Source organism: Ambystoma mexicanum, chromosome 12, assembly GCF_040938575.1.
Source record: "Ambystoma mexicanum isolate Mex_15411 chromosome 12, UKY_AmexF1_1, whole genome shotgun sequence".
Taxonomy (NCBI): Eukaryota; Metazoa; Chordata; class Amphibia; order Caudata; family Ambystomatidae; genus Ambystoma; species Ambystoma mexicanum.
Window position 1 is genome coordinate 769465440 of NC_090936.1, and position 22924 is coordinate 769488363.

Sequence of the window (22924 nt, forward strand, 5' to 3'; positions counted from 1 at the left end):
ACTTAAATAGCCATCAGTCATTGTTCTGCTCCCGGACCGACCCTTCCCAAGTACTTTCCCTTTGAAGGATCGTACATCGCAGTACCTGCACAATACAATACAATGCCTTTTGCCAGATAAGGGTCTGCAGTGCAGCCTAAGGTGTGCAAGGATGTTTTAAGGATCCGCTGCAGTACACAACTGTTGCTGTTGGCCGGAGCAGCTGTGAAGAATGCTGTACACAAAATTATCCTTGTGCACTGTTGGAAGGGCAGTACCCTGCCCACAGGTGCCTTGTGCTTTGATTTCAGTTCTCACCACATGCAGTACAGACAACTTATGGTATGCCATTAGCCGTAGGACCAGTATTCACAGACATGAATACATTCTGAAATAAAAGCATGCTTACAACAAGGTGAAACGCAGCTTCGTTACGTGGAGCAGGAAGAGCAGTATTCAGCGAAACCCATGCGGCTACACTATTTTTGTAACCACCACTGATATTCTTTGCACTCCTAAGAATGGAGTGACCAAGGTGAACCAGCTTTGCCATTTTGCAGACTCACTGCAGACTGTTACACCTGCAATTAAGTGTTTACTCCAACTGTTCGACCCGCTGGCAAACCCTTGACACTTTCCGTCACAGTGCTCACTGCAGAGACGGTGTGTCTGTTTTGCGGGTCATGGAAAGGCAAGCAGCACATCAATCAAATTAATGCAACATTTAACACGCCCACCGTACATTGGAGGTTGCTATTGCTTGTTTTCCAGTGGACTTCATAGAGCCCAGGCAGTGTTACGCTCACCTGACTCCCACGGAGGCGCTGGCCTGGTTCGCGCTGCTGTGACCTCTTCTAAGGTGATGCGCAGAGTTCGGAAGACGGATTGGACCGGGCCCCCAAATCTGGCTTGTCTGGCTCGCAGAAGTATCCTCCTTCGGGTCTGGAAGGATGAGCTCTCCATCCTGCTTCTGATGCAGGGGCGCGTTGGTATCCAGTTACTTCACTGGATTTTCGGATTGGTGAGAACCAAACTTGCTTGGCTTCCAGGTAAGTTTTTTTTATAAGAGGTTCCCCTTGTGTCCATGCATTAATGTACTAATGCGAGTGTCTTTCCCCATAGGGGCCGGGGTTCGGAATGCCGGGGAACAGGCACTGACCCGAGATGAGAGGTGAAATCCTTGTAGAAATCAGGTAAGTCTTTAATGAGCGTTTTTTGGTAATGTCTTTTCATTCGCTCATTAACGCTGATGTCTCTTTTTCCCCTTAGGGGCCGGGGTCCGGAAATGCCAGGATGCGGCGCGGACCCGAAATGAAGAGGGAATGAATCAACAGCTAAGTCTTAACATGGAGATTTAGCTTTCCTTATTCCCTTCTATCTCTCACCTTTTGTTCTGGTCTTTTTCTCCCTAGGTGCTGGGGCGTGACTGCGAATCCGGATGATCGCTGCTGAACATGGAGGCGCCCTGTAAAGGTGAGTGGAATGCGGCGCTGCAGCGATCGACGTGATGAGCTTTTAAATGAAAGTCTTCCTTTTCAGGGTTGTCGGCGAGATGTCTCCGGGATGCGGATTTAGCAGGTAAGGACTTTTCCTTCTTCTGTTCTCTTCTTCTCTTCCTTTGCAGGTGATCCAGGATGCTGGCAGGCGTGGCAGAAGTCAGGATGCAGGAGCAGACACGGTGAGCGTCCAGCTGCTAGATGCAGAACAACGCGAAGCACGTGTGGCTGTTCGGGTGGGGTTTAAATAGCCTTGGAAGAAGTTCCAGGTATGTATCCTTCCTCCAATCAGGTATGTATCCTTCCCCGCCCGGATCGTAAATTAGTCCCACAGGTAAAGTAGTTCCTTTCAGGCCTCAAGGAGGCCGGGATCCTGCAGCATGGTCTGCATCAGGTAAGTGCACCTAAGCATTCCCATAATGAGCCTGGCGCCTATGGCGCCAGGACTGATGTCTTTTATGAGCCTGGCGCCATAGGCACCAGGACACTGTCCAAAGGGCCCCTACATGAGGTTGCTGGGTCCTTCCTTGGGGACTGGATGTCCGCTTTCGGGGATGCCAGGCTTGAACCGGCTCCCCGGGAGCGGGCATCATGACAGGCAGGCTGCAGCCAAACATTGATAGGTCTGCACAGCAACCCCACGCAATCACCATGACTGCTTGAAATGCCGTAGCCTACTGTATGAATCCATAGGTCTGGCGACAAGGGCTTTGTTACCAGCACACAGAGGATGCCCTACGCATGTGAATAGCTGTGCAACAGACAGACGTGCGCTCCCACAACTACTGAAATGTGCATTGGAAGATTCTGCCTACGTGGCAACAACCATACATGCGTGCTTGTCATGTTGGAAAAAGAGGGTTTTCCTCTGCGCAGATGGCACTCCAGTGCAACATGCATCCCTGTTGGGCAAGCTTATTAAAGTACTAAAGCTCCCATTGGCTATCACTGTGGTGAAATACGCAGCCCATAGTATAAGGGCAGACTTAATTTCTCGCGGTAATGAAGCCGCAGATGTAGAAGCCAAAATGCATATTTTCCAAATATTTCTGATTTTGAATTGGTGGGTGTTGAGCAAGGATCAGAACTGTGCATGTTGATGCAGAAATGATTTAATGTTATCTATTGTACAGTTAATTGAGCTACAGGGTCATGTTCCACTTGAAGAAGAGCAGGATTTGTGTTTATCCTCCCCACTGAGGGGTTATGCAGACGAGACAGCTCTGGAAAGCTAGTTATGCCTCTAGCATTATTGAAGGTGGCACTGGAGCAGCTTCACTATATCATGCACACTACAAGAGTCTTGCTGCAACGATCGCAGAAGACTGGTTCACACAATCTATTAGAACACGTAGCACAGTTTATTGTAAATTGCATTGTGTGCCAGAAACCTAGAGCAGGGCACACCTTGCGAACAGTGATCGGAGCAATCCCTAGGCCTAATGGCTCATTTCAGCATCTACATATAGATTATGTGGATAGAAATAAGAGGACGACCTGAAATAGTATACGAGGATCATCTGAAAATAAAAGCAGACGGACCACTAAGCATCAAAACTGTGAATCCCTAGTCCTTCACTTTACAGTGAACCACGAAACAAACCTCAAATTCATTCTGGTTTACAGACCACCGACATATTATGCAGCATTCGTTGACTCCTTCATAGAAGCCATCACCAACCAAGCTATCGAACATGAACACCTGATAGTCCTTGGGGACTTCAACATTTGGTTTGAAGAAGAAAACGCAAACTCACAAAATGTGATGGTCGCAACTCAAGACAATGAAATGACTTCAGATGGTTAAAGGAGCAACACACGCAGCAGGGGACACGCTTGATGCAATCTTCACCAACAAAAACAATATCACCACTGCGCCACCAATACAGATACTCTGGAGCGACCACCAACTAAAGCAGCCCGAAAAACGTCCAACTATCATAATAAGAAACTGGAAGACAATCAAAGGTAGTAACCTAATGGAACAACTTGAACTCCTAAAACTATCAACCACTAACCTGGACAAAGCCGACCTTGATGGAAAAAACAGACCTATTTCATAAATGGATTGCCAAAACAATCAACAGCATTGTCCAGGAATAACATTTCACCCCATCTCGAAAAACAGAGCAATGGCAAAATGGTCCCCCCCGCCCGCATAGCGCCATGAAAATGAACAAGAAGCTGGAACTAGAATGAAATAAAAATACCATCCGGCAAAAAATATCACAATATCAATCACAAATCTGATCTTACAAAAAGGAAATTCTAAAGGCCAAAAATAAATACTACAACAACCGAATCACCAAATCCGCCAAAACACCCAAACTGTTAAACATCATAAACGAAATGAGGAACCCAACGGGATTCAACAACACTCTGGTGTCCTCACAGAAACTATGCAACAACCGTGGAACCACAGAACAAACTCCAAAGCTTCCCCAAATATCCGTAGAGACATTTGTCAAGCTGGTAAGATATAGCAATAAAGCCAGCTCCCCCATGGACCCCTTCCATCCAGACATCTAAATATCAATTCTCTCACAGGGCACACCTTTGGAATGCTACAGAAACCTCTTTAACCTATCGCTCAGAACAGGGAAAGTACAGTGATCATTTAAATCGGCGTACATCAAACGACTCCTCAACGACACTGCAGGCAAAGTGGACGAACTCTCTATATCTAGAGGCCCGTTTCAAATATTCCCTAACCAGAAAAACTACTAGAAACCTCGGTCTATGGACTAACACTGGAGCATGTCGAAAAATACTAGCTGCTGAACCAGGGACAAGTCGACTTTAGACCTAAAAGAGAGACAGACTGCACTCCTCTCTATCTGGGATGACCGAAAGACAAATGTAGACTCCGATACAAACTGAGCTCTGATACTACTAGACCCTTCTGCAGTGTTCGACACAGCAAGCCATGACATCCTCACCAAGAGACTAGAAGAAATGAGAATACCTGGTTTAGCCATGCTCTGGATTAAGTCATTCCTAACTGATAGAACGGAAACCGTCAGGATAACACCTTCAAATCCACTCCACGGGACAACAACTGTGGGGCACCACAAGGATCGTCCCTATCCTCCCTGCTCTCCAATATCTACCTGACTCCATTAATCAAGCTCATCAAAAGACGAGGCCTTACGTGCTACAACTACGCAGACCGTGCACAAATCTACACATACGAAGACTTACATGAAGAGAACACAACGCTGGAAGACCATCTAAAAGAACTCAATGGATGAACACAAACAGCCTCAAGCTCAACCCAGGCAAGACAGAAATCATGGTTACCCAAAAACCAGGAAAATAACCATTACATCCCATGGCCCACATAAGTGGGAACAGTCAACCTTTGAGTCCTAATGGACAACAAACTAACACTATGACCACAAGTCTCACACCTGGCATTCAGGAAAGCGGTAAAAACACTGCTCTTCATCTAGCCATTGCCCACACCACAGGAAAATCTCTGCTCACACCTGCTATGTATGCATAATGAAATGTTTCCTACTCCACAATAATTGTGATATATTTATTCCGTTTCTGTAACCAAGTGTAATTGCAAGAAACAGAGATGCGATGCCCAGGGGCTTCCTTGTGCGCTATACAAATGTAAAAAGGAAAAAAAAGAAATGCAATAAGCAAGAAATGCTTCTTCCTCCTAGACATGGTAAAAAGGATCCTACTATTCCTCTCCTTCACTCATAAAACACCATCGCCCTCATCTTGTCCAGAATAGACTATGCCAATAGCCTATACCTTGGATGCTGGAACACCTGCTGAAGAAATTGCAACGTATCCAAAATGCAGCGGACAGACTTCTCCTCAGACTTGCAAGCAGGGACCACATCACTCCAGTGCTACAGAATACTACACTGGCTGCCTATCAAACGATGATTCACGTTCAAAACAATGTGCACAACACACGGAGCAATCCATGGCCAAGGAACAGAATTCTTATACAAAAGGAAATCACAATTTTCCTACTGCCAAGAGCACTCAGATCATGCAACAACATCCACCTGGAACCAAAACCATATACAAGAAAAAAACTAGGGGTATTATCATTCCCCCACCTGGCAGCAAAAATTTAGGACACCCTCCCGAAAGAAACACGCAATACGAAGGATCACCTACAATTCAGAAAATTGCTTAAAACGTGGCTCTTCACCTCAGAATCAGACGGGTACGACTAAAAAAACAAAAACGCCACTGGAAATGGAACACGCCTCAACAAGCATGCCATGGAATGAAGAAGCTGGGGTGGGAGGGAGCCCAGGAAAGATCAATTCCCAAACAAACCCCCTGTGCTAGGCATCACCTAAGGGACAGGCACCTTAGCTGCAGATGAGGGAGCATTAACCAATAATTGGCACCCAGGATGCTTTATAGCGCCTCTATTTTGGAGGGTGGGGGACCCTGCACTATGAGAATGGGGAGGAAATGGCAGGCACACTCCTTGACAACCTATGAGCAAACCCTTCAACCATACCGATCTCCATCCAGGGGTTGGGGGAGGCCTTCACCACCTTCCTGCCCATAGAGCGCTAGACAGTTGGAGACAAGCCACCACTATGCGCAGAACCTGGTGGATGACCCACCAAAAAACACCCCAGTACATAGCACGGCAGAGACATCTAACACAGATGTCCGTAGCAACACAGTAAGAAAATGAGCCACTAACCCAACTGCTAAAATCTCAACTTATGCATACCTCTCAAAAGGTAATAAAACGCAACCACATCTTTGCACAGTGATCTGCATGCACTTCACTACACTGCAACAACAAAACAAACTGCACACAGTCCTGCACAACAGCACATGGGAGTCTACTGATCCGTAAATCGCACCCATGCTCAGCAAACCGTGTGAACCAAACTGAAGCTGTTGACAGGACATCTCAACTCTCCCTCTACCTCTTCCTGCTCTGCCCTACTAACCCATCCCACCCACTGAACTTTCAGATGCACCAGGGGGCCACTCCATTGGTGTTAGTACATGGTATAAATGACCTTTAACATACATAACATATATGTTACAAGTATGTAACGGTTATAGGTACATGCTGGTTGTATGTCCCTTTTCCAGATTAATCGAGTCAGGTCCATGCACGCACCTCAATGCCACATGCGCTGCCAAGCTTCTTGTGCATGAGGTGTGACGTCCTGCAGTGTGATAATGGCCTGCATTTTGTAAACCAGTTGTTTGAACAGATAGTTGTTTTATTAGGCATAAAACACATGTTTTTCTTGGCCTGTCACCCACAGGCGAATTGTGCCTACCCTTTGCTTGATTTGCTCTGAGAGAAACCACCCTGGTTCAGATCACCACCTAACTCCGCATGAGTTGGTCATTGGACATCGCATGAGAGTACCCCCTGCTCCTCCCACTCGAGTAGAAACTGATGCACATAGTGCAGCGCAAACATTAGGTTATGAGATGCATGATTATTTAACAAGTATGACCCACTAGTGTTCCTTTTATTTCTCAACGCATCCACAATCGGAGGGAAGGGTAGAAGAAGATTGAGGAAGACAACCAACTGTTATTGACACACTCAAACCGCTAAATGTGTATCCAAGGGATCAAGTGCTCGAAGAGATTTTTTACAACCTGCAATAAGCCCAGTTTTGAAAGACTGCATGTAGTAGAGGGGGGTCACTTCCACTGCAGTACAAATTGAAGGAAGAGGAGCCTGGCTGCACCTGAATGACATGAAGCTCTACCAAGGAGAGATCCGACCCCTCAGATACCTTGAAACCTTTCTGTTAATATAGTTTGCTTAGAGTTAACAGGACTTGTGCCCTGGATCACAGATCTTTTGTGTGTCAAGGACATTATAATGGCAATATGTAATTACCTGTTTTGGCAATCCAGAAAGGCACTTCCTTTCAGAGGACAAATGCTGTGTCGGTTCCCACGGGATCTCCTCACCACCCTGGGCCCAGTCTCCTCTCAGGTGATCCTTGCGCAGTACACCACCCTAAAGGTCAGGATCAGAAAGCGTCTGCCTTTCCCTGGCCACCTGGGAAGATACTTTAGGCAGGGTTTCAGTGAAGGATCCGTAGGATTTTTCTCACACAGCACTTCCAAATGAAAGTATTACTCTGTGTGTTTGACCTGCTGCAAGGCGGATGCTAGGTTTGCTAAAGGTATTCGTTAAATTGCTGTTGGAGATTTGTCTTGCTTTATACACGATGACATTTGCGATCTGCGCCATATAATTATATGCATATTGGAAAATATTATAGGATAACAAAATGTTTGTAAAATGATTTACCAACCAATGTCCAGAATGCATAGTATTAACCTGTAAAGTCTCGTTACTTTTGTGTTGCTTTATCAAGAGGAGCCCTGTATGGAGACTACATTGTTTGATCATATAACTATTTGTAACAGGTCGGTGGGGTATTTCTGGGAGGCTAACCCTTTTTGCATGCTCTTGTCTTTTTTTTATGCATTTAAATTGTTACTCCTGTCATCCTAATTGTTAATATTGGTTATTTCCGCTTTGAAAGGTAAGTTTATAATATTTATTATTTTGCGTTGGTCATTTCAAATGGATATCATTCGTTAATGATTTCTGTTCTGCAATCGCCATAACACATTTTGAAAAAGAGTTGGTCATATGTTTGTGGTTTGGCGTCCACTGAATTTGTTGGATGCTTACAATTCACTAATGCCTGTTTTTTATGCTTTGTTAAAAAGTACACATTTGTTCCTGGTCCGTACATGTTTGTTTTGCATGCTAACTTTAATACATGAAGCCTGTTTTTCATCGACATTCTGTAAATATTTTACTGATCTACTATTGTTTGCTCATCGCACTTAATTCCTTGCGTTTAAGGAACATTGTTCTAGTAATATGTCAGCTACACATCATTCTTGAAAGCTTGATTATGTTTGTTTTTTGTTAAAGGTATGGCATCTATGAACGTTGTAGAGAGCTTGTGGAGGCTGGTTATGATGTCCGACAACCGGACAAAGAAAATGTCACGCTCCTACACTGGGCTGCAATTAACAATCGGATTGATCTTGTTAAGTATGCATCATTCATTTCTTTACAATACAAATTAACGTTGAAAAAAGCCATGATGTTTAGGAAATATTGTCATGTTCAGTTATTGTCATTATCAAATGTGTTGATGCCTATATTCAGCTTTGGGTGCTAGTGATGATCGCATCCAAGATGGAGCAATGAATATATGATGATGCACAAAGGATTACTAAATATACAGACAGCACACACTTTGTAGTGTTACCGTCACCTACAAGTGCCTGCTACAGGATACTCTGCACAAGGTTAAGGCTTTTTTCACCCCCACCTGTTTATTTCTTATACTTATTTGGAGATTGGTAAACGGCAAGAAAGAAGTATACGAATACTTAAGCTCAGTGGACCTGGGGGTAGGGTTAGCTTGAGAGCAAAGACAGCTTAGTGACAGTCTATTAGTCACTGAGGGCCATATTCTTAGCATAGCAGTGAAGGTTTGAAGCTTATCTGCACCTGAGGTTCCGTTCCACAGAGGAAAGTATGGTACTCGAGAGTTTTTTTTTTTTTAATTGTGTTTATGTAAATCATGTTACTGATTCTTGGCGTTGTGTGTCAAGTGATCGTCTCTGTACTGCGCATGCCTGATTTTTCTGCAGGACAGCAGGCACAGGGATGCAGACTGTGAAGGCAGAATTTCAATTTTTGGGAATTCTAGGGCCAGTTTTTAGGATCCCTTAAATCTTTGTTTTTCCGCATTTAGATTTTTGTATCACTGAGCTGTTTTGGGTGGTCTGTCTTATCATTCAGGTACTCAGTCCTCAGGCGTCACATTCCTCCCCGGCACATGTCGACTTCTACTGGGTTCAGCAGGTGTCCATAAACGATCCAAGCCCAAGGTAGGGCTGCTCTTTTTCCAGCACACCCCGCAAGGGAGACTCCTTCCCAAGGACTCGTCCACGCGCAAGGGATGGCTCAGGTCCTCCTACCAGCACAAGTACTTGGGCAATATCGGCTACCGGCCGACAGGTCAGTAGATCCTCCTGGTGACAGTGCTGAGGGACGGAAAGGTTCTTTTACCAGGTCTTCACCCGAGGGGCCATGCCCTAGTACCGGCAATGTCCAAGGGGACGCCTATACGCAGTTCTACCGGCAGATCCGCCGAGGCCGAAGTGCCTACCAGGCCTCGTCCTGAGGAACAGGGTAGGCCCCATGATCCACACTCAAGGGACCTGGACGGGGGCCCAGTGAGCCGAGAAACACAAAGCAGGCACGTGGAAGGCAGCTCGACAAAATGGCCACCGTGCCAGACATTCCTGACCTCCACCCGATACCGCACCAAGGCAGGGAGCAGGCGGAGGGAAGTGTGTCAAAGTGGGACAGGTGTTAACCAAGTATGTGGCTTGCAGCCTACCCTACATTTGCGCAGGGTAAGTTTCCGCTGTGTCCGTATGGTTGGGGCACACAACGGCTCCAGCAGCTGCCCACTACCCCGTCAATATCGCTTACCACTCTGGACAGATTTTTTGAAAGATTCCTCGGGCTCATGAAATCTCCTTGGATGGGGGGGGGGGGGTCATCCTCAGGGACGTGCTCCCGCCTATGGCTCCGGCGCCGCAGGCTCCAGTTCCGCTGCCTGCTCTGGCCCTCCAACCGATTGTGTGTTGCCGTACCAGCCTCCTGCTCCGTTGTCCACACCCCAGCCTTCGGCTACCAGGACCCCTCCACTGGTGCCAGACCAACCGGACCCTCAGGTGGACACGGAGGAGGACCCCGACACACCATCGTCAGCCAAGGCCTTCCACAAACATCTTGCAGGGCTGGCAGATTACTTCGCCTTACTCAACCAGAGGTGAAGCAACCAGCAGAGGGGGTTCTCGCCGAAATCCTCACGCTGCGTCCCGCAGCAAGAACAGGAATCCTGATGTAGGACTTGGTCGCCTTGGCCAAAAAAGGGCTGGCTCAAGCCCCACTCGGTCCAGTCGGTCAATCGGCGCCTGGACGCCAAGTACAGGCAGACGGAGGGGGATACACTCTTGCTATCGGCCCACCCTCAGCCGCAATCCTCGGTGATCGCTGTGGCATCACTATACTCTTAGCTGCCGTCGTCCTCCGCCTCTTCATCCGCGGCGCTGCTAGTCAAAGAGGAGATGATCTTGGAGGTGTACGGGAAGAAGCTGTATTCCAATGCGTCCCTGGATCTTTGTCGCTCCCACGCAGATGCCATGCTGGCAGCCGTTAACCAGAGGCTTTGGTGGGAAATTGTGGGTTTCCTCCCAGAGCTTCTGACGCAGAGCCAATTACGATTCAAGCCAGGACTGGCAGAGGCCAAGATGGTGGCACAAAACATCATTGAGTCCACTGTGGCCCACATTGACACCTCTGGGTGGGCCATCTGCATTGCCAAAGACATGAAAAGAACAGCCTGGCTCTGTGCTACTAAATTCAACCCAGATAAACGCATCTTAGACCTTCGGTTCGAAGAGGGTGACCGCTTCCACTCCACCACGGACGAGGAGCTGAACAAAAAGAAAAAGAGCTCACAAACGGCCAAGTCTTTATCCATCCTTACAAAGACCACGCCCAAAACGTACAGAGTCACAGCAGCGCTCTGACATGGGGCGTACATACGGAGGGTTCCGCGACTTCCAAGAGCAGAGGTCCAGGCAGCATGACAGTTAGCCGACCCAACATCGGCGCAAGCAACAAAAAGGGGCGTGGGGGAGAAGAGAAAGGGCTTTTTCCAGTCCCCTTCTGCAGCAGCCTCAGAGGGAAAGAAGGCATGCCACGCCGCCCCTTCGGCCCCATGTGTCTCCAGTGGGGGGCAGGCTTGTTCTCAATGCACATTTTTGGTGCCAGAATTTCGCGGACCCCTGGATCCTCTCGGTAGTATCCACGGGGTACCTCCTTCCTATTCCAGCCTCTCCTCTCCCCTCTGCTCCCACAGGTTGGGACAGCAACTCTTTTGGCAGTGATCCGATTGCTTGGCGAGAGCCAGGCAGTGGAGGAAGTCCCACCCTCCCAGCGAGGCTTGGGCTTTTACTCCAGGATTTTCTCCATTTAGAAAAAGAACCAGGCGGGCCTCAGAGTTGTGCTGGACCTTTCCACCCTCAACCTCTCCCTACCTCTACAAAAATTCAAGATGGTTACGCCAGCTTTGATAGCGGAGATATTGTGCAAGGGAGACTGAATGTGCTCCCTGGATCTGAAGGACGCGTACTTGCACGTCCCGATCTGGAAGCCTCATTCTTTTCTACGATTCAGGATCATGGGCTATCATTTGCAATACAAGGTGTTTCCTTTCTGCCTCAACTCTGCCCCCAGAGTCTTTACCAGGCTGATGAACACAGTGGCGGCCTTCCTCAGGTCCACCACATCTACCCGTACCTCGACAAAATGGGTCTCATGGCAGCAGTCCTTTTGGCGGTCACCCACACCAGACTCAGGATGAGGAGGATAGAGCTGCACTTTGCAGCATCTTGGAACCGGTAGCAAGACTCCCAGTCAGAGATGATCAACATTCCTCTGTTGCTTCACCTGGACCTCACTAGGTGGTCCAGGGACTGCAACCTGCGGACGGGCAAGCCTTTCCGGCAACATACCCCACAGGTCACCATCACCACAGACTCCTCTTTCGAGGGTTGGGGGGGCACTGTGGACAACCACTGCATCAATGGCACCTGGACCCAGCAGCAGCAGGAGTACCACATTAATTGGCTGGAACTGAAGGCCATCTGGCTGGCGCTCAGAGTTTTCCTGCCAGTGATCGAGGGCAAGGTCGTCCTCATTCAGACAGACAACTCGACCAGCATGTTCTATGTCAACAGGTAGGGAGGTACCAGATCCCCTCCACTGTGCAGACTAGCAGTCTGCATGTGGGAATGGGCCCTAGAGAACATCTACCTCACGGCCGTCCACCTGCTGGGGGAATCCAACCTGGATGCACAGGCTCAGCAGGCTGGGAGCAGACAACTACGAGTGGCAGTTGAACGACCTAGTACTGCGGGAGATCTTCAGCAATAGGGTCACCCCAGGTGGGCCTCTTTGCCTCCTGGGACAACAGGAAATATCAACTGTATGCCTCCTGGCAGGGACAAGGCTTGAGCGCCCTGGGCGATGCATTCCAGATTCGGTGGGACGGAATGACGGCATACGCCTTCCCGGCCACACCACTGATGCACAGGTGATATGCAAGATCAAGGAGTCTCTCTACCTCAGCATCATTTTAATAGCCCTGCGGTGGCCTGCCCAGCCATGGTTCTCGGAGCTGTTCAGCCTCTCGGAGAGGCCGCCCATTCACCTTTCACTGGGCCCAGCACATCATCTGGTGCAGCAGGGGGGCAGGGTCATCCACCCCGCTCCACAGACTAGCTGTTACAGCGTGGTTCATGAGCAGGTCACACTAGGTCACCTCAGCCTTTCCCAGGCTAACCTAGAGATCAGACGGTGCGCCAGGAGCAAAGATACCAGGGCCCAGTATAGGAGCAAGTGGACCAGGTTCTGCCACTGGGCAGACTGTAAGGATATCAACCCCTTTTCATGTACCTTGGACGACGTGCTCTCCTTCTTGGTTCACCTCGCCCATTCAGGCGTGCAGGTGGACACTTACCACAATTACTTGGCAGCCATTGGGGCCTAAAGAGGTATTTTCCTCTTCCAACCCAATTGTCAAGAAACATTTGATGGGACTTGCCAGACTCTACCCGCCCATCAAGAGGCCCCACCGCGTGTGGGACCTTAACATAGTTCTGGGTGCCCTGACGCACAAACCATTTGAACCAATGCGTCTCCGGACATCAGGCTGGTCACCATTAATACGGCCTTGCCAGTTGGCCTCCCCTCGGCTCGCAGAGTTGGTGAAATCCAGGCGCTAGTCGCCTCAGAGCCCTATACTACTTTTCACAAGGATAAAGTAGTCCTAAGGACGCACCCAGCATTCCTGCCTAAGGTGCCTTCCACGTTCTAGCTGAACGAAGAAATAGTGCTGCCTATGTTTTTTGCTGAGCCAAAAGATGAGGCACAAAGTTTTGCACTACCTAGACCTCAGGCGTGCCCTAAAATTCCACTTAGACAGAACCAAAGGCTTCCGCAAGTCAGACGCACCTTTTGGCACCTTTGGCAGATCAAGACCGTGGTATCAGGCCTTCATAGCCCGTTGGATGGTCTCTGCCATCAAGGAAGCTTACGAGGGACAGCATAAGCCACTGCCGGCCAACATGCACGCCTACGCGGTCAGAGCCAAGACAATGGCCATTGCATTCCAGCGGCATGTACCCTGGCAAGTCATAAGAAGCCCGGCCACATGGGACACCCCTTCGTCTTTCTGCAAGCACTACTGTTTGAATGCCGGTACTGGATCAGACGCAGCTTTCGGACTATCGGTTCTTAGAACCCTGCTTGCTTAAGGAGGGTTTCCTCTCCACCCTGGCGCTACACTCAGTTTTAATCACCCATGCAGTATGGAGGAAAGGGGATGGGACGTAAGAGTAATTAGAAATTACTCTTAGTCCCCTTTCCTCCATATGTCCCACCATTTCCCCCCCCCCCCAATAAAACTGGTGTCATTGGGCAATGTTAATCTATTGTCGATGCGTCTATGGGGACTGAGGTGTGGCGCCGAGGGCGGAGTCAGGGCTGCGCATGCTCTCAGGGCCGCACCCCTGTGCGCCTCTAAATTTAAAGAGGAAGAAGGTTTTTTCTGATGCGTTAGTCACTATGGTGAGCAATTCATAATTTCTCGTTCCCGGTCTCTCTCCCTCTGTCTTGCTCCCTGGCTCTCTGTGTCTTGCTCCCTGGCTCTCTGTGTCTTGCTCCCTGGCTCTCTGTGTCTTGCTTCCTGGCTCTCTGTGTCTTGCTCCCTTTCTTTCTTTTTCTCACACTCACTCACACAGCACTGTTCATACACCATCATGAGTCCTTTCTTGCTATAGCCAGCAATCTTTTGTGCCATGTTTACAATTACCATTGCCTTAGGTGTTTTGCACGCTCCCACATTTTCATGTGCTTTTTTGGTGTTCGATGGGCATCCCCAAGGGAATATAATAGTCAACCTGATCAATAATGCCCATAGTACAATGCACAGGCCTAACTCAAGTTTGCTTCCAAATAAAACACCTAGATTTGTTATACTCAATGTTTATAGTAGTGTATTGTTTCTCTTTTAGGTACTACATATCAAAAGGTTCTATTGTGGATCAGCTTGGAGGAGATCTAAATTCTACACCACTACACTGGGCAACAAGGTAAAAATAATGTAATACTTTTGTTTTGTTTCTACGAGTTTTCTTTTAGCTTATTTTGAAACTCACCATGAGAAACACTGTTTTAGGAAATGCTGACGGTTCGGACAGGTCAGCAGAGCACTCATATAGGTTAAGTAAGAAAACGTGCATTTCGTAATATTTTTGAAGGAGAATTTTAGACTTGATTTTAAAACTTTAGTAAAAGAAATGTTATTGCCTACAGTAATTGTCTTTATTAGGTGGACCTCTGACTCATCTTTCCTCCTTGTCTTTTAGCGTTGTCATGCCTTTTTTCTGTTTTCTCTTTGAGGAAAATTGTATTTTCAGTCTTTAATTCATGGACATTTTCCCATCGTTGTCTGCATATCATGCCATTGTCGCTGTAGTTCACATGGTCCAAACAAAGTCTGTAAGCAATAATTATTAGTTACTGGTTTCCATTGGATTTTCCTCTCCTCAGTCTGTGACTTATGTTCTTGGGGAATCTTAGCCACACTTCCCAACTTTCAATTATTGAATGATTGTCTTCAGCTTCCCAGTGGCAACCTATTCTAGTCATTGAATGTCAAAGCTATTACTGTTTGTTCCACCTTGGCTCTCTGTAGTTCAGTACGCCTGCCCTACTCTTAAGTTGTAGAATCAACAATCCTAACATACAAGGCCTCTTTGGCTCTCTCACGGCAATGTTTTGCAGCCCATTGGAAACCTTACTCTTATTATAGAATTAGTCCTCGCTTTGCTGGTCTATCAGCATCTGATATGTTTGAACTGTGAATGTCTTGACCCGATCCTCCCCTCCAGTTACCACACCATCACTTAACATTTGCTTCATAGTCAAACTATTTGAGCTGGGAGTATGCTGTGCGATCAATCTCTTTGCTGAATCCCACAGCCTTCTTGACCCTGCCCAGTCTGGTTTCAGAGTCCTCCATGTAACTGAATCCTCCCTTGTCTCAATCTGGGAAGACCTCAAAAGAACAGCAGACACTGAGGGCTGCGCTACACTAATCCTCAACCTCTCAGCGGCCCATAACACTGTTTATCACTCCATCTGCACGAACAGACTCTTTGTCCTAGGCATCAGGGGCTCCCCCCTCTGATGGATCTTTCCTCTGACTGTTCCCAAATTGTATTTATCCATCCTTTCTCCTCCGTCACTTCACCCCTGACCCCCACAGAGTCCCTCAGGCGAGCCTCTCTCCCCTTCAACCTCTACCTTTCACCCCTCCCCACGCTAACCCGCTCCCACAATCTCACCTTTTACAACTCCCCTGCACCTAGACTCCATACAATTACTAGATAACACATTTAAACTTGTGTCATTGATACATTTCATTTTAAATCGAAGGGTGTGCACAGTGCATCATTGGACACAACTATGCTGATGACACTCAGATCATCCTCAAGATTATCAACTTCCCCCCTCCTCACCCCACCCAGACCTGGCATCTTGCCTCTCAGACATTGACCTTTGGGTGAGGAACAACCACCTGCTCCGCAACCGCGGAAAATCTGAAATCCTAATCTGCAGCAAAACGTCTTTCCTTTTCCAACCTATCCCTTTGCCGCCCTCATTGGGATCCACACCCACTGCCACCCCCTCAGTCAAAAACCTAGGATGCACTTTTAGCTCTGACTTGACCCTCTCATGTCCCATCAATGCAGTCTCCAGATCATGCACCTTCCTCCTCCGCACCCTCCAGCAGATCTTTCTACATCTCTCCTACCCCCATAGTCACACATCATGGCCATCATCCACTCGTTCCTAGACTACTCTAACTCCCTCTACCTGGGCGCACCTGCATAGCCACTCAGTAAGCTCCAACAGATCCAAATGTATGCAGCAAAGCTCCTCCTCACACTCTTCCCCCAGAGAACCCATCTTCCCTGCATGCAGGATACTTCACTGGCTGTCCATTAGCCAACATGTCTCTTTCAAAGCCTTGTGTATTACCCACCTCGCCATCCACACGAAAGGTCCCTGAATGTATCCAAAACAAGCTCCCACGCTAGCACCCCACCAGAATGCTCAGATCAGGCTCTGCATACCTCCTGGAAGTCCCCCCTTTCAATTTCTCCAGACTAGGAGGTGCCTGTTTCTCTGCCCTTGCACCCACCTTCTGGAACCCCCATAGCCCCCCTCACTCCATTTTATAGAGGATCACCAGGCCTTTACAAAAGCCCTCAATTCATGGCTGTTCCCTCCCACATTCTGATTCCCCCCCCTTCTCCCGCACCTAATCCCACCCCCCCCAACTCACACTCTACCTCCTTCCAGTAGTCACCTCCCACCCAAAAGGAACCTCCGCTCCACATGTCACTCTCTCAGCTACCTACCTAGTCTCCCTTCATCTCCTGTGCTCTGTATCCTCCAACCCCATTTTGGGCGCTGCCAACCCCATACGGAGGACACAAGAAGGTATTCCAGTAACTTGCACATAAGAATGCTGATAGTTGGCTAAGTATTGCACTCATATTGGCTTGAAGGGTCGGCAATTAATTGCACTAAAATGCAGCCTAGGGATACACTTGGATTTTCCAGGAGGAGGACATTCGGGCACTTCGGATCCCTCTTTCGTGGTAGGCACTATATCTTAATCTAAAGCTGCCATGAGAAAACATGAAAGGGGGCGGGGGGCCTTCGCACTAGAAGGAACAAGGGATGGCATTTTATCACTTGAAGATCCTCTGAGGGGGTGAGTATTATGAGACATATTACAGGCAGTAGTAATGCGGATGGGTCATATGCAGAGTAGCTGTACAAAGGGGAAGGGAGTATACTGCTTGGAAGTCGGGGGCGAGAAGGGGAGGTGATGTGGGGGTAGGTACAGGGTGCACCTTCAGAGTTGATGAGGTGAAGCTTTAAAGCAGATTTGAAGGAATTAATCCTAGTTGAGCTTTTGATATGGGGAGGAAGGGAGTTCCAGTGCAACGGATCAAGGAGGGGAGAACTGGCAGAAGTGAGAAAAGGTGCTGGGTGACAGAGATTGAGAGTGCTAGATTGGATAGTTCCTGGGGGAGCATATAAGGAGATAGTATCAGCAGGGGGGGGGTGAGGCGGTGCAAAGATCTGAACACCAGTAGAAGGAACTTGAAAGGTGCTTAGTTTCATGGGAAGCAATCAGACACGAAGCAAGTGTTTGGAAGTGGGGAGGAGGGAGGGTGATTGTAGAAGTCGTGGGTGGCAAATCTGAGCTCTTTGTCGAGCAGGGGGAAGGAGAAAAGGGAAGGGGTAGTACATTAGTCAAAATGACTGATTACCAGTTTTAGAATAAAGGGTTTAGTGAATGTTTAAGCAAGCAGGGAGTGAATGTTCCTAATATTCAACTGTTGAATTTTGCCCACTGTCAAGGTAAAAGTGGTGAAGGATGGGATTACTTTGTAAAGGGACTACCACCTTGCAAGCATTGGGGGAAGGGGATAGTAAGGCAGGTGGGAATGAGATTGATGGGAGGAGAGGTGGGGCATTGCAGGCAAGGAGATCTGGCTTTGGTCTTGTAGGAGTTTAGCATGAGACACGAACTGCCACCCAGTGATGGATAGCAGATGGACATTCCGATTTTCGGGCAGAAAGTGAAGGCGTGAAATTAGTGAAGAACAAGATATGCATGCCATCAGCAAATGGGTGATACGAGAATCGAAAAGGAAATCAGTCGCCCAAGAGAGGTGTGAAGGGTGAAATCAGGGGCCCAAGGACAGATCCTTGAGGGACCCATTTTATTTTTAAATGTGTTTATTGGCGTTAATAAACAAGCGAAATTCAAGTGATCACATTACAGTAGGTGTCAATATGCAGTATGCCTAAAAGGCACATCTGCAACTATAGTTAAACAACCAAACAAACTTATATTACCAAAAGAACAACATGTCCATGCATGACAACTAGATCTTCTCATCAGCACCATCCTGATCAGGTTACATACACAAATCAATAGCACTTGTCCCTTTTGGTGGGCCCGGTAGGAAAGGGGGGGGAAAACAAAGTTACACATTTTCTGAGAGCACCAGCGGCGATATCGGGGCAAAGTTTACATCCTAAATTATGATCCCTTGGAAAGTAATGGGGCGTTCACAGTGGCATGTCATCGGAGGGGTGAAACCTATCCCAAACCAGTTTTTTCCATATGTCAAAAGCACCACTCTTAGTCGCCTCCGGGCACTGTGCTGACCTGGCCCACACTCTTGTCTCCATCTCGGCCCATGTCTCAAAATCCCTTAGCCAGCGTGCAAGTTGTGGACCCCTGGCTGACTTCCAAGCCATGGCAATGCATTGCTTGCCCAGAACACACGCCGGTCCATGAACTTAATGATATGTTTATGCCTGCTGTTCCTCGGGTATGCACCCAGCAGACACTCCTCAGGTTTCCAGGAGTACCTTTTGACCCCCGCTTTACTACATGCTTGTTCCACACGGACCCAGAGATCTTGCACCTTCACACAATACCAAAACATGTGCACCAGGTCCGCCCCATCGCCAGGGGCACAGCGGCTGTTTCCCTTTATCAAATCTTGCCACTTTGCTGGGAGTCATATTGGGACGGTGTAACACATTTAGCTGTATCAATTAAAAGCAGGCATTCCTGGACACCACCTTGGGAAATCTGAAAATGCGCTCCCATTCTTGCTTCCCAAGTTCCACTTCCAGTTCTGATTCCCAGCGTTCCTTTAGCACAGGACTCCAGGGTTTAGGTCTATCCGCCACAGTGCCATACAGTCGGGACACTGGGCGCCAGCAGTCCTCCAGTGAGAACATCAGAGCCAGCAGTGCTGTCTCCTTCGGTTCCTCCAGCCAGCCAGCCCATTTACGTTTAGCCGCCCCCACCATTCTTATATAATGCAGGAATTGCCCACCCGGAAGTCCAGTTTGCTCAGAGATGGAGTCTAGTTCTTTGAATTTGCCATTGTCAAACATATCGCCCCAAGTAGAGATTCCCCATCCCTCCCAGCGCCGTGCCACCGCCAGTTCATCCCTATTCCTGCATCCTACTGCCACTATTGGGAGATCAGGTGAGTATGGGCAGTCCAGTTTCATCACTTTCAATGCTCTGCCATACCTTCCTGCCCAAGCTGAGTAGTGGCGGCATAGAGGCATTATGGCTCCCAACAAACTGCTTCAACTCTGATGTGGGCCGGGACCACTGGTCGCTGTAATAGTCGCGACTCAGATTCGACCTCATCGGACAGCCATTTCGATATGAAGCGGAGTTGTGCAGCCAGGTAGTAACCTTCAAAGTTCGGGAGCTGCAACCCACCATCCTTATATGGCAAGCAGAGTAGCCAAGGAAATATTATGCTGAGCCCCAAAGGAAACCCCCTCACCAGAGAGTCCGGTATTCGAAAGAAGGAGGCATCAATGTAATGGTGAACATTGGTAAAGAAATATAGAAATCTAGGGAAGACGATCATCTTTAAAATTGCCACCCTGCCCATTAGTCAAAGTGGAAGTCGAGACCAAAGGGACATAGACTTCTGCAATCCTGGCAATACCCCAACCGTGTTACGTGTGTGCATGTCCTTGGGTGTGTGCATAATATGTACTCCTAGGTAGTGAAAAACCCCCAATTTCCAAGGGAGTCCCACACTAGGCAAAGCCTCTGTTCTAACCCTACGGCGACCCGCCTGCGGGAAAATGCATGACTTTTCCCTATTGAAGGATATCCCCGAAAATGTTGCGAAGTTGTCCAACACTTCCATGATCATTGGTAAGTTATGCTGTGGGTCCCTTAAATACAGCAGGACATCGTCCGCATACAGCGAAATCAAGTGGCTAGTGTCGTCAACCCGGATATCCCGCCCCAAAGAACTCTTGGCGTAGGTAAATCGCAAGTGGCTCCAATGCCAGTATGTACAACATGGGCGATCGTGGGCATCCCTGCCGTGTCCTGCTTTGAATGTCCCAAGCCGCCGATATCTGCCTCCCATATTTGACCCTAACAATTGGTGATGCATATAAAATCCTCACCCATCCCAGGAACCGTTCCCCAAACCCAAACTCCTGCAGTGCTGCAAAAAGCCATTCCCAATAAAGTGAGTCAAACTTTTATCGTAGTCCGCGAAACCACTGCGTACTGTTCAAGGCTTTCGTTAGTCTGTGCGATATGCTGCAGCCAGCGCAGGTTTAGGGCAGTGCTACGACCTGGTATAAACCCTGTCTGATCACTGTGTATTAGGCCTGCAATCACTCTGCAGATCTGACCCGCCAAGATAGTTGTCAAGCTCTTCATATCATAATTTAACATATCGAGGGCCTGATAAGATTCACATTTATTTGCAGGTTTCCTGGCCTTGAGTATGGGGGACCACCAGGCTTTTCTACATGCTCGCAGGGAGCGTACCTCTAGTGTAGGCTTTCTCATAAACCTTGAGCAACACAGGAGCCAGTGTTGCGTTGTGTGCTTTGTAAAACTCACACAGAAGTCCGTCGCTCCCAGGAGCTTTACTTGTGGCAAGGGAGGCAATCACATCACGCACTTCGTCAACAGCGTTCGGTTGAGCTAGCCCAGCCTGTTGTGAACACTCTAATTTGGGAAGAGTCCTGTCTGAGAAAGTTTCTTCAAGGTCTTTTTTTTTTTCAGGGACCTGTTACTTGTGACTTTATAGCCAAGAGTAGAACCTAGCAAAGATGCTGTTAATTTCCGGCTGCGTCCTACACACGTTCCCTCTCCTTGTCCCTGAACACGGTGGTTAGGTGTCTGGGGTGTTCACGCCTGCACAGCCACGACACAAGCCTGCTTGGTCTATCTCCCTCTGCATGTGCTCTAGTAGTCTTCGTAACATAATCGAGCTTGGACAACCTTTCCCATGCCTCGAGACAGCGGCTCCTAATTTGCGCCAGCCTCCCCTTAGTTGATTGTAGTTCCACACTTTGGGCCTCTAGTTACAGTATCTCCTCCTCTTTGGTTTCTAAGTCCGCTTTCAACCTTCTCCTAATGCCCCCAGTGCTAGCAATCACCTCACCTCTTACCACCACTTTCAGGGCTTCCCATACAGTGCTCCATTCCCGCACACTATCCACGTTCTGTTCCAGGAACTCTGTTAACGTCCCCAGTAATTTATCCCTGAAGATCTGGTCAGTCAGTGCATCAGTCTGCATGCGCCACATCGGGATGGGGGGGGAGGGTCGCAGAATCCCCAAGTTCCATGTAACCAGCAAAGGTGAGTGGTCTGACATTGCTCTCCCCAAATATTCAGCCCCACTCAGTTCGGCCATCTAACTGCATCCAACAAAAATATAATCCATCCTAATGTATAAAGAATGTGGCGACGAGTAGGAGTATCCTCTACCCTCAGGATTCAGCTCTCTCCACACGTCCGCTAAATCCAGGTTGGCTAATGCTTCATTAAATGAGGTGGATGCAGATGATGGCCCTGCCCTGGGGACCGTGGCTCTGTCAAGCATGGGATCTCTAGTACAGTTAAAATCTCCTCCCCAAAAGAAGCCACCTCTATGATGAGCCACCCTGGAACTAAGCGTGTGCACATGTGACGAATACCATGGTTCGGGAAGTAATATTTGACTATACACACCTCAATGCGATCAATGTAACCCCGTAGAATAAGGTAACTCCCATCCTTCTCGGCCTCACCAGTAGCTGAAATGGCAAAGTGTCAGTTATCCAAGTAAACACCCCCTCGCATACGTGTCCCCGTACCCCTTCCGTCCCCAGTGCTCACAGATCTTTCCCAGCTCCTGAAGCAGGGCAATAGATATCTTTTTGCGTGCCAGGAAATATTTCACCCAGTTCCTGCGCAGGTACATGCCCATCCCACGCACATTCCAGGTTAGTATTTTAATGGGGGTCATAGATTAGGTGTCGCCCACCAGTCCATTCCCAGTTTTACGGCCACCCCCCACCCCAATCACAACAGGCCCAGGACCTCTTGCCCGGGTCTTGGGTCTCAGCAGCCACAGCCCACCCAGCCCGTGAATCCTGAAAAAAGAAACCTTTCGATCTAGAATGCGTGGAAAACAAAACAACCAACAATTTACCAAACCACATGTATTCACCCAGCAGCTGCACATAGCGTACAACGCTCGGGCACATCCACGCCCATCCAGCCCATAGCTTGCTGAGTAAAGGTGTTAGCAATGGGCCAACTACGGTCTATACACGGGACAGGCCAAATAAACCAGTGGTTGACGATCAAAGGTTACTCCCATCATTGGTGAAACTATTAGTTCTTGCGGAAATAAACCATTTATTGCT

General features: G+C 48.3%; 1 protein-coding gene across 1 annotated transcript in view; it reads left to right on the forward strand.

The window, feature by feature from the left end:
• Positions 1–22924, forward strand: part of ZDHHC17 (zinc finger DHHC-type palmitoyltransferase 17) — a 1301491-nt gene that overhangs the window by 214717 nt on the left and 1063850 nt on the right. The window contains exons 3-4 of the mRNA XM_069629270.1: positions 8404–8526; positions 14640–14717. Of these exons, the coding sequence (XP_069485371.1) occupies positions 8404–8526; positions 14640–14717 (201 nt within the window). The remainder of the gene's footprint in view (positions 1–8403; positions 8527–14639; positions 14718–22924) is intronic.